A 12,577-nucleotide genomic window follows, 5' to 3' on the forward strand; every position below is an offset into this window, starting at 1 on the left:
CTCTGCGCATTGGGGATGTTTATGACGGTCCATTTCCTTTTGTTACCATCTGTTCTCCATCACCCGCACAGGTCTCTGATGCTTCAGTTAGGTATTCAGATAACTGTAACTATTCCACTTTGATCTCTCCAATCATTTCAAACTTACTGTACCCTAAAAACTCACCTCAAACCACCAAGGCTGCTCACCAGCCCCAGACTTGGGCATCTTCAGTCTTAGTTGCACCATGTGATCTTTCCTCCATCTCTGACCATTCAAGACCCAAAGACCCTCAAACGGTTAAGAGCCATCTCCCATTGAGGTGGCAGATATCTTCCCGCCTCTAGGCGTATATTGTCCACACATTCTAACCTAACTGGACAAGGCCAGTCCCTAACTTCAGCACTTGTACTGACTTGCCTCTGCTCCAGTCGTATTCCGTTTCACAGCGTATCTCCTCTCCTTTCGCACGGCAGTGTGCGAATTGCCACGATGCCGCGTGGAGCAGGCGAGCGCTGAGACTTGTCACTTACTCCTAAGGAAGGGTGACACCTTTGCCTCCGTTGACAAAGATGACTCACCACGTGATCACACCCCCGGCGGGCAGGTTCCAAAAGAAGGAAGCCCGCGCCATCCAGGCGCAAGGTGGCGCTCTCAGAGGAGGGCAGACGCGCATGCCGCTTCCGCCCGCGACGTGCGCAGGCGCACAGGACTCTTCCGCCGCGCCGTGGCCCTCCGCGGTGCCTGCGGGCTTGGGATGCTGCCGCTTGCGGTGGGTCGCGGCGTTTCGGCCCCTGCTAGACTCTTGTCTGCTTCCACAATGCCTAAGAAAGCCGGTGCGACGAGCAAGGCCAGTGGCAAGTCCCGTGGCGTGGAGAGGGTGGGCCACCGGACTACACAGCAGGGAACAGAGCAGCGCCTGGCGGGTCGAAGACCTCCCCGACAGCGGGTCACTCATTCCTGTCTGAGCCTTCCTGGGCCGCACGTTAGCCCGCCTGAGGACCACCAGATCTAGGCTCCACTGAGCACCTGCCGACCTCCGCCTCGCTCCCCACTTTCCAGGGCTGCACTTCCCGGCAGGCTGTGCATTCTGCCTCCCTGTGGTCGAGGAAGACAGCACTCCCTCCCCTGACAAACTCCAACTCCTTTCTGTGACCCAGCTCAGGCACTGACTGCCACCTGCAGGCACCTTCCCCAGCTCCCCAGCCCTGACTGCCTTTCTCCATGCAGTAATGTACTGTGTATGGTGCACTTAGCACAATTATGGGCTTCATTATGGTTCTCTCGCGCTGTGATCCCAGCTCCTCGAGGTCAGGGAGTATCTCTTCATACCCACTGCCTGCAGACTGCCCTGGAATGGATGAATAAAAAGTTCTTAGCATGGCGTTTAAGTGCCAGTCATTATTGCTCTTTCTGCAGCCCACCCCTCACCCTCTCACCCACTCGGAGTTTTAGTGTGCATTGGATATAAAGATGACTAATAAGTGGCTCTACTCTCGAGGAATGGTAACTATAAAGCAGGCTATAGGGACAAGTTCTAGGTAGCCAGAATGAGATCCAAACTCATTCTCATTCTCTCTCTCTCTCTCTCTCTCTCTCTCTCTCTCTCTATCTCTCTCTCACTCTCTCTCCCAGCTTTGACCTACACCAAATAAATGATAAATAATAAATAGTAATAAATAACCTCTATTTGTAGAGAAAGTGAATTATAAAGCTAACAAGAGAAAGCAGCATAAAGGTGTGAAGGCCAGAGTCAGGCCTTCTAAGGCAGTACAAACGCTGTGGGTTGATGGGAGGCTGACTGGTCCCTGAGGGATGTGGGGAAGCACCTTCGTGGCCGGTTGCTGGATGGGAGGCCCAGTTTTGTCAGGGCGAGGGGTAGTAATGGGTCAAAATAAAAGTGTGATGAAATATTCCGTAACCTGTAACATTGTGTATGTCATTTTAGGGTAAAAACCAAACCAAGGAACCAGAGACACCACTTTCTCCTGCAGGGCCTGTTGCCACTGATCCTAAAGGTTGTATCACCATCGCTATCCATGCCAAACCCGGCTCCAAACAAAATGCTGTGACAGGTACATGTGAGCACTGATGGGATTCTTGTGTGGATCACGCTCTCTCTCTACCTTCTCTCTGCCTTGTTTGGAGATAGCCCGGTCTCGTGTACCAGTAATTCACGAGTACTTAGGAACTGAGGCAGGGGGATCTTGAGTTTGAGGTCAGTCTGGAATACAAACAAGACCCCGTCTCTAAACAACAAAACATTTGGGAAGCACACATAAGGGAACATATGTGTAGCCTAGACTAGCCTTAATTTTTCCTGTTCTAAAAATTAGAGACAGCGACAGAGAGGAGAGATACTTGGTGTGGTGTAACGATCATTAACCTGAAAATGGGAGAAAACCTGAGCTGAGACCCCTGACTAATTCCTAGGCAAAGTTAAAGTTTGAACTGAATTATCTTGAAAAATATTTATCTTCAAGGTAAAACTTTATATACCAAATTATTATTTTTGTTTGTTTGTTTGTTTTTGTTTTTCGAGGCAGGGTTTTTCTGTGTAGCTTTGCACCTGTCCTGGAACTCACTTTGTAGACCAGGCTGGCCTCGAACTCACAGAGATCCACCTGCCTCTGCCTCCCAAGTGCTGGGATTAAAGGCGTGTGCCACCACAGCCCGGCCCAAATTATTTTTATATTTTGAAAATACTACACCCAAACCGAAGTGCTAGATAGGCCTGGTTTGTGCTAATGGCTTGGTTATCTTGTATCTGTTGTCCATACTTTGGCCAGCTTTTCTGCTTTTCTTCCTTCCTTTCTTAAGATAAGAATTGCTTATGTAGCCTATGCTGGGCTCAAACTTACCTTCTGCCTCAGTCTCTGAGTGCTAGGATTATAGGCTTATGCTCCAAGCCCAAACTTTTGGCCAGGTATTTCCTAAGCCAAATCTAAGATGGAATCAACTATAAGGTACACGAGTATTTATGTACATTATTTTTTAAAAATCAGATCAACTAAACTCTTCTATCCATTATAAGACATGGTGTGATTTCGAAGATACTAAAATGAAAAACTGTGCACTTGAGAGGCAACGGAAGAGCCACTTCACTGTCTCGTACTTGTGGAGTACACAGATGAGCTGTTACACAGGGTACAAGTATATGGCCGGCTGTGGCTGAGTGGCCCCAGATGCAGGGCCAGCTCCAGCTCATTTGCAAACTGCTCTGAGTAAATGCCTTGTTCTCCTAATAACTGTGAAGTACTACAGGGCACATTACTTGACTTCAGTTGCCTCACCTGTAAAATGGGGCTAATAATGGCACTATGCTGAAGCCCTTTGGGAAAGCTTATATGCTCGTAAAAGCAGTGTGATTGTTAGATAAATGTGAAGTGCATTGAATATTGGAGGCATTGAAGATACATATCACAGAAGAGAGGAACCTAGCCTAGGGCTTGGCTTTTCCTGGTGTGAGAGCCTGCACCCTGTGTGATCTGGGGTGCAGCTTCATCTCTGCACTTCCTGAGTGCATAGGTGGAGCCGAAGCCCAGCTCCCGACGCCCTTCTGGAGCTCTTCCCAGTCAAAGGCAATTTCTAGTCACCTACGTCCAAGATGCTCTCTAGGACTCTAGACCTGTCCAGTTAGTAGGGTTTTCCCTTTTGTGGGTGTGTGTTCTACGACTGTAGAGACCGATTTATCTGTGTTCCCTGAGGTATTAGTTTAACATTCATTCAGTCCTGGTACCTAGTTCAGCAGTTAGTAACCGAAAGCCTGTCCCAGGTAAATGCAAACTGTTTGACAGTCCCTCGCTCTGTGGAGGGAAAGAGCCCCTTAATGACGAAGTTCATGTCGTTTCATTCCAGATCTGACCACCGAGGCCGTCGGTGTGGCAATCGCGGCACCGCCATCAGAGGGAGAAGCAAATGCGGAGCTCTGTCGGTATCTCTCCAAGGTCTTGGAGCTCAGGAAGAGTGATGTGGTTCTGGACAAGGTGGGTCTCTCCCCTTTAAATCATTATATACTGGTCATAGTTCATATTTTCTATAATTTTTGTAAAGCCAATTTTAAGAACAGTTTCGTGTGTGTGGCTGTTCTGCCTACATGTATGTCCGTGCACCATGTGCATACCTGGTGCCCTCAGAGCCCAGAAGAGCATGTCATATCCCTAGGACTGGAGTTACAGATGGTTGTGAGCCACCATGTGGGTGTTGGGAATCAAACCTGGGTCCTCTGGAAGAGCAGCCAGTGCTCTTAACCACTGAGCTATCTTTCCAGTCTTATAAAGCCGGTTTTAAAAACCTTTATTCATTTAAACACAAAGACTGCATGGTGTCTTTCATCTACACTGCCTCTGTCGTATTGAGACTGGCCACTCCTTACAGTCCTTCGTTTTGATCATTTACAGCATTTTTCTCCTTTCTAAATTCCTACCTGTACCTACTGTCAGATTAATCTTGCTCCCTTCCTTCAAGACACCACCATGCTGAAATAGTGTAAAATGGTCCCTATGTGTCATCTCCATCGAGAAGCTCACCAAGTATTTCTGGCCCCACGTTGGTTCTGCTCTCGAGGGGAGACCTACTGTGAAGACAAGTTCATATGAAGTTAATACCTTGGTTCTACTTCAGAAGCACCAGAGGATGATTTTTAAAAAGAGGCTCCTGGCATTTCTGTAGACGTACTGAACTAGAATCCGTATGCAAGGAAGCAGGCCACGTTCATGTTTTTAAAGCTCTGCCTGTGTTCTAGTGCTGTATGTACCGTGCAGTTCACATCTGTTCCATTTAAAGTCATTGACTAATCAATGACTTGATTAATGATCTATTAATAATCTTCACCTAAGAATCCATTTGATCAGGCCACTTCCTTCCTTTACCTCCCCAACTTGTGGCAGATCGTGTCTGACCTTGGCAGTGCCTGGTCTGACGTGAGCCCAGCAGCATGCTCCGCTCTTCTGTGTACACACACAGCCCAACTAGATAAATCCCTGCTCAATTCTGTGATTTATAAAAGGTATATTTCAAATCAATCTTTTTAAGGGTTGTTTTAGATGATTGTGAAATCATAGTACTTAGATGTGTGGTTCCTTTTTGTTTGAAACTTTCAGAAATATATAACAATTTAAAAAAGCAATTTGTTTATATTTAGGTGTTATAAAAAGTTTATACTAAATTTTCATATTTAATATTTTAAAATTATTTTCCTTTGTAATTTAAGCAAATTACTTGAAATTAGAATATTGGCCAGGCATAGTGGGAAGTACCTGTAATCCCAGCACTTGAGAGAGACAGAAAGGATCAAGGGTTCAAGTTCATCCTTGGCTATATATTGAGTTTGAGCTAATCTTGGTTACATGAGACCCTATCTTAAAGAAAAGAAAACAGAGTATCATAAACATTCATCTTGAAATTTTAATGCTAAACTTTTATTATAAAAGTTGAAATAAAAGGCAAAAACTCAGGAGAGTCCTACAAATTTGTTGTAAATAGACGTGTCCAGGGGAGAGAGTGCCTAGATGTCTTAGAGTTTCATTTGCTGTGAAGAGACACCATGACCACGGCAATGCTTATAAAAGAAAACATTTAATTGAGGCAGCGACTTATAGTTTCAGAGGTTTAATTCATTATCATCATGGTGAGGAGCATGGCCGCATCCAGGGAGACATGGTGCTGGCTACATCTTGATCCGCAGGCAGCAGGAAGTGGACTGAGTGTCACTCTGAGTGAAACTTGAGCAAAAGAGACCTCAAAGCCCTTTCCCCGCAGTGACAGACATCCTCCAACAAGGCCGTACCTCCTAATAGTGCCACTCCCTTTGGGGGCCGTTTTCTTTAAACCACCCACACTAGGCTCTTGGGAGAGGCCATCCATGACACCCTGTGAGGACGTGCTGCAGTGGGGACAGAGGTCTGTGCTCCTGCCCGTACTGGGATGCTGAGTGTGTCTTTTTCTTTCTGGTTCAGGGTGGTAAATCTCGGGAAAAGGTGGTGAAGCTCTTGGCCTCGACGACTCCAGAAGAGGTCTTGGAGAAACTGAAGAAGGAAGCTGAAAAAAAATAAAGGCAGGAAATGATAAGTACGTCCTGGAGGAGTTTCAATAGCAACACAGAGGTGGCTAAGTAGGAAAATATATATGTATCCACACTTAGGGAATGAAATATATATATAAAAATGAGATTGAAGCCGGGCGGTGGTGGCGCACGCCTTTAAACCCAGCACTCGGGAGGCAGAGGCAGGTGGATCTCTGTGAGTTCGAGGCCAGCCTGGACTACCAAGTGAGTTCCAGGAAAGGCGCAAAGCTACACAGAGAAACCCTGTCTCGAAAAACCAAAAAAAAAAAAAAAAAAAAATGAGATTGAAGATAGTATAGTAGAGCCGGGTGGTGGTGGCGCACGCCTTTAATCCCAGCGCTTAGGAGGCAGAGCCAGGTGGATCTCTGTGAGTTCGAGGCCAGCCTGGTCTACAGAGCAAGATCCAAAACAGGCACCAAAACTACACAGAGAAACCCTGTCTCGAAAAAACAAACATAATCCCAGCACTTGGGAGGCAGAGCCAGGCGGATCTCTGTGAGTTCAAGGCCAGCCTGGTCTACAGAGTGAGATCCAGGACAGGCACCAAAGCTACACAGAGAAACCCTGTCTCAAAAAAACCAAAAAAAAAGAAAAAAAGAAAAAACAAACAAACAAACAAAGGTAGTAGAACATTTAAGTCTATACATTAATATAGGCTTTAAAATTCCTTGCTGTGGGAGCTGAAGAGATGGCTCAGCGTTAAGAGCACTTGGTGCTCTTCCAGGGGACCCGGGCTCAGCTCCCAGCACTCACATCAGAGGGCTCACACTGAAACGCCAGTTCCAGGGTGTCCTGGCATTCTTCTCTGACCTCTGAGGGCACTTGCAGATATGTGGTTCATGTATGTATATTCCAGGCACACACATACACGTTAAATAGATAAACAAACCTTTAAAATCCCTGAATGCGAACAGCCTGAAATATGTTACCCTAATTTCAAGGCATCACCACGGAACAGCTGGACAAGCCAGTCAGGACGCTGACCTCACCCTTTGCTATCCACGATGGTGCCTCTGATCTGCAGACTCTGGGAGACCAGTTGAGGATCACAACGTACAAGGTGACATAAGAACCCAGCTCCCTTACTCCCGGTGGTACCGTTAGGCTCATGGCTCAAGGTTTCTGGATTCTGGGGCTTTCTGATTCAGCTTACAAGTGAGAAACCTCTCATGCTGCCTCACAGTCCCATCTTCTATTTCAAGATGTTTATTTAAATGCAAAAATGGTTTTTATATCTTTTAAAAATTATATGGAACATTTTGTGGAAATCATAGACTTGTAATGAATGCAATGTCAATTATTTTTGAAAACCTTGTAAATGTTCAAATCTAGAAGTTCTTAGAAAGATCCAAAGATCTTAAAATAAAGTGGCTGGAACAATGGCTAGCAGTTAAAAATGCTTACTGCTCTTGGAGAGGACTTGAGTTCAGTTCCTAACAACCCAATGTGGGATGCTCACAACTCCCTGTGACTCCAGTTTCAAGGGATCCAGTGCCTCTGATCTGAGGGCACCCACACTCATATGTGCACACACATACACACACACACACACACACACACACACACACACACACACACACAGGCAGACAGAATCATATAAATTAAAATTTTTTTTAAAATAAGCCTTTAAAAAAAAAAGAGGATAAAAATTACCTGGAAGTCCTTTTCATTGTAAAGCCCATCAGAAATCACATCTGTGAGCTGGGTCATACTCAGTTGGCAGTGCGCCCTGCTATGCATGAAGCCTTGGGTTCGATCCCCAGCATTGCATAAACTGGGCATGGTGGTGCACACCTGTAATCCCAGCACTCTGGAGGTGAGGGCAGGGGGATGAGAAGTTCCAGATGATCCTTTACATAATAGAGTTTCAGGTCAGCCTGGGATACAGTCTGTGTACCTAACTCTATATCGATAACGTGTATATCTCTCAATAACACACGATGTGTTTGTATATATAGCTGAAAAGATATAAATACATTTTATATATTTGACCTATGTTACAGTACTCTAGATTGTCATCCTTCATTTTGGTCTTTGAGACAGGGTCTCACAATGTAGAGCTTGGTGTGCCGCCTCGCAGCTCCTACTGCCCTACGCTCCCAAGAGCTGGATTATACACAGGCATGCACAGTGCGCCCAGCCAAGTTACAGTCATTTAGTAAATAACATAATTGCTGATTTGTAGTGTGTGCCAAAGTCCACAAGAAACAGCAATTGTAGAAATGCTTGATGTAAAAGAACTAGAAATTTCCTTTCAGGAGCCAAGGACAAGATCAGTTGGGCAGCTTATCCAGAGCCCAGTGCTGGTTAGTGGCAGAACTGGTTTAAACCAGCTGCCCTGTCTTGTAAGACCCTCTACCACACTGCTTCTGAATACTGGTCTGTGTTGGTTTGGGCTGGAGAACTTTCCCACAGTTCCACTGGGTACCACAGGCATTTCACCTGTGGCCATGCCTGGCTCACTACAGGAAGCTTTCTCATGGCACAGAAACACATGTCGAGGGGATGTGTTAACATGCTCACAAAGTCCAGAGGTGTCTAAGGGTTTCACGGAACAGCGATGTCACAGAGGTCCTCACTGATGTCACAAAGGTCCCATTTCATTTCCACCATGGTGTCGGTGTTATGCTCAGGCCCACTTCCTTCACTGAGGCAAAAAGCCCTGCCTGGGGTTTCACATCTGCATGCTGACCCTCTGCGAAGGAGGCTGCGAAGGAGAGCTTGGTGGTGGTTTCCGCCTCACACCAAATCAGATCACAGGAGTGTCTAAACTACCCTCTTGGCAAGAAATGGCAACCCATAAGTAAGTAACTAACCAATGGTTAGAAGATGTTTATCCAATTGTTTTAGGCCAATTAAGGCCCATCCCAGAGCTGGAGATAGGGTCAGCATACTCTGGAGTAAACGAGTAGAGCGAAATGGATACCAGAATCAAAGCCAGCAGTTTTTACTACAATAATTTTTTTTTCTGACATGAGGCCTAACTATGTTGCCCAGACTAATCTCAACTGCCCACTTCAAGTTCACCTACCTCAACCCCGAGTGCTAGGATACAATTGTCTGCCACCTACCAGTTAGTTCTGTTTCACTGTAAGTGGCCATATTTTTTGTTTGTTTGTTTGTTTGGTTTTGGTTTTGGTTTTTTTGAGACAAGGTTTCTCTGTGTAGTTTTGGTGACTGTCCTGGATCTCGCTCTGTAGCCCAGGCTGGCCTCAAACTCACAGAGATCCGCCTGGCTCTGCCTCCCGAGTGCTGGGATTAAAGGCGTGTGCTACCACTGCCCAGCAAAGTGGCCATATTTTAAGAAGGAGCCTTTGCCTAATAATTTTAAAAGACATATACCATTTTTGTTTGTTTTCAAGACAGGGTTTCTCTGCGTAACAGTCCTGGCTGTCCTGGAACTCTCTTTGTAGACCAGGCTGGCCTCGAACTCATAGAGACCTGCTTTTCTCTGCCTCTCGAGTGCTGGGATTAAAGGTGTGTGCCACCACCGCCCAACTCATAACAATATTTTCCAACAAGGAAGATGCATCACAGCCAAGTGTGGTGGCACAGGCCTACGATCCCACTTCAGGGAGGCTGAGGCAGGTGAATCGAAAGTTCAAGGCCAACCTGGTCTGTATAGTAAGTTCTAGTCAGGCCTGAATTAAACAAGATGCTACCTCCAAATAACCAAGCAAAATAAAAGATACATCATAGCGACACCGTCAAGGAGCTGGTCCAGGGGCTGTATTCTAGACGGAGACCCTTCTTCCTCTGCAAATACGGTAGTCTTCAGCAGTCTAACTGCTTCTCGTCCTCACTGATGGGAACCTTGGCCTGCCAGAGGAGGCTGACTAGGCAGCTCTCTTCAGCAGGATCCAGGGTTGGATCTCACCTCAAGAACACTGAAGCAGAGCCAAGAACAAGGACACAAAACCCAACATTATTCCCCCCTTTCAGGTACTGTGATTCTAGCCCGATCCACCCCCAGTTAAGTCTGAGTAGCAAATACTGACAGTCTACAGACTGACCTGTTGTTATACTGCGTTTCTCGTCCTCTGCTATCTGGGGACCCTGGCTTTGCCACAGCTATAAATGAGGTCTGAGATAACTGAGGACTAGTGTCAGGGTGATGCTGTACTGCAGCCCCGCCCACATCTGTCACCCCTCGCTTCCACCAGAAGAGACAATCTCTCCCACACAACTGTTTGATTTCTGGGGTCACTCCACACCCTTCCTTTGGCTAGAGGATAGAGATAACCAGAAAATCCAAGTGGAACCTTTACAGTGTTTAAGGCTCCAAAATGCTAAAGATGGGAATTTTAGAAGGCTTTCTAGGCTGTGGACTACAGCGTTCTATCTCAAGTTTTCAAGGATTTGGTTAAATAATTCCTTAACTGTAAGGCAGAATATAAGTATTTAGAACTTACCATGACCCCAAGTTCAATCGTTTTAATATATGTGATTAGAAACTTTAAAGCTCAGATTTTTCAGTTTCCATCCAAGAGGTGGCACTGTGACAGCATGGCAGAAATCGACAAGTCCCTTGACGATCCTCGTCAGTTCAGCTGTCAGAAGTCCGCACGGCTGTTCTCACACACTTGGCTCCTCTCGTCTTTCCAGAGATGTGCTTCGAGCTTAGATCCTCTTATGCTGCAAGTAGTTTCTCTCCGGACAGTGTTGGCCGAGGGCCAGCTGGGTGCTGAGCAGTCCAGGTGAGTGCCAAGGAAGAGAGCAGGAATCAAAGCCCTCTACTCCACAGCTTTCAGAAATCCCACCTAGTCAGTGTTTCCGATTGAGCAGACAACTAGCCAGGTCCCTAACGTGCCAGTTTATTTGACTGAAGAACACACCCACCAATCGATAGGCTGTGTAGGGGGGTTTTCTAATGAGAACATTCTGTCCCTTTGAGAAACCTACAGTGCCATCATTTGAAGGCATCTTAGGCTGGGATTAGAGCCAGGGAATCCCCAAACTCCGAAGCCGAAGTTAGAGCTTCCTTAGTCATTTCCACGTGAAAAGTCACCTGTTATATGCTCCGCTGTCACAGGGGCTTCCAAATTATGGCAAAGCCTTAGGTGTCCTCAGATCCCTGGAGGTCAGGGGCACAGAGAAGACTAAGGAGGCGCATTATCAGTAGAGCAGCAAGCCTCTAATCCTGTTCTAAAGCTGCATTGTCCACGTGGGAGCTGCCTGCCACATAGGATGCCCGCTCACTTCAGGTCACAGTGAAGCATCTGCAGCAGGTCTAACTGAATTTAAAAAGAAAGGGCCAGAGAGCTGGCCAGCACTTAGGATCCCATGCCGCCCTTCCAGAGGATCGAGCTCAGTTCCCTGCACCCACATTTAACTCCAGCTCCAGGGGAAGTCCAACACCTCTGGACTGGGGCACCCACACTCACATGCACCCCTACACACATACACATGATTAAAAACAGTAAATCTTTGAAAATAATAAAAAGAAAAGGAATCACCAGAGAACTAAAGACCATGCTGGAAACAAAGTAACAGGTTGAAAACATGAGGCCAAGTCAGAGAAGCCTGGGCAACGGAAAAGGCAGCTTGTGGAAGTCAAAGGAAAAAGCAATGCTTACGTATTTAGAATCCCAGAAGAGAATCAAAACGTGGAACCAGTGGTTGAAGACATAAGAAAATGCCCGAGAAAGGAAAGAGGAAGTGACAAAACGGTGCAGTGTCCCGGGTGACAAAGGTTCCCTGACAGCCAACAGTGAAACGTCCGAAGACTGAGACGCTTGTGACCAACCCGACAAAAAGCTGCAGGTGGGCCAGTGAGACGGTCCAGTGCAGGGGTTCTCAACCTTCCTAACGTGTGTGCCCACTCACGGGCACATCCTGTGCTTCACCTACTCACCCACACAGTACCAATGTCAGGGTTAAAAAACTTCTTAAAACTTTGAAGCCACAGGGAAAAAAGGACTATAATAATTTCTGCATATTGGCCACCTTCATGACCAGACACCTGGCAAACGCCACCTAAGAAGGATTATTTCAGTTCAGTTTGAGGGTACAAGCCGGCATGGTGGGGAGGGCAGAGCAGCAGGAGCTCCAGGGAGCCAGTCAGACTGCACTGTAGTCAGGAAGCAGATGAATGGTCACGGTCAGCCATTTCCTCCTTTTTATGCAGGCCAAGGCGCCAGCCCAGGGCATGGTGCCACCCACATTTGGGATGGATCCTCCCACTTCAAGGACAATACAAACATTATCATTTATATGTTGCCGATGAGCATGTGACTTCCTGGTGTTTTAAGTGGTATCCTTTAACCTGACAATTCTCCTTTTTAGAGTACTTTCCACAGAGGAGCAAATAAAAGCACTAAAGGGTATGTGTACAAAAGTAATGCAGCACTGTTAGCATGTGGAAAACAAGGTAATGCAGCACATGTTAGCATGTGGAAAACAAGGTAATGCAGCACATGTTAGCACGTGGAAAACAAGGTAATGCAGCACATGTTAGCACGTGGAAAACAAGGTAATGCAGCCCTATTAGCACGTGGAAAACAAGGTGATGCAGCACATGTTAGCACGTGGAAA

The 12,577-nt window shown here is 46.4% G+C and overlaps 1 protein-coding gene across 3 annotated transcripts; it reads left to right on the forward strand.

The window, feature by feature from the left end:
• The first annotated feature begins 437 nt into the window (after positions 1–437).
• CUNH15orf40 (chromosome unknown C15orf40 homolog) lies at positions 438–7,425 on the forward strand. Of its 3 annotated transcripts, none has more exons than XM_052760736.1 (5): positions 438–836; positions 1,928–2,054; positions 3,838–3,965; positions 5,937–6,048; positions 6,985–7,425. In XM_052760736.1, the coding sequence occupies exons 1-4, from the start codon at positions 552–554 to the stop codon at positions 6,030–6,032; spliced, it is 636 nt and encodes a 211-aa protein (XP_052616696.1). In that variant the 5' UTR covers positions 438–551; the 3' UTR covers positions 6,033–6,048; positions 6,985–7,425. The 3 variants fall into 3 exon arrangements, with proteins under 3 accessions (XP_052616696.1, XP_052616697.1, XP_052616698.1); XM_052760737.1 differs by having other exon boundaries at positions 693–829; XM_052760738.1 differs by lacking the exon at positions 438–836 and adding an exon at positions 844–1,485.
• The last annotated feature ends 5,152 nt before the right edge of the window (positions 7,426–12,577 follow it).

The sequence above is a fragment of the Peromyscus californicus genome, unplaced genomic scaffold, assembly GCF_007827085.1.
Source record: "Peromyscus californicus insignis strain IS unplaced genomic scaffold, ASM782708v3 Scaffold_4__1_contigs__length_199733344, whole genome shotgun sequence".
NCBI classification, from domain to species: Eukaryota; Metazoa; Chordata; class Mammalia; order Rodentia; family Cricetidae; genus Peromyscus; species Peromyscus californicus.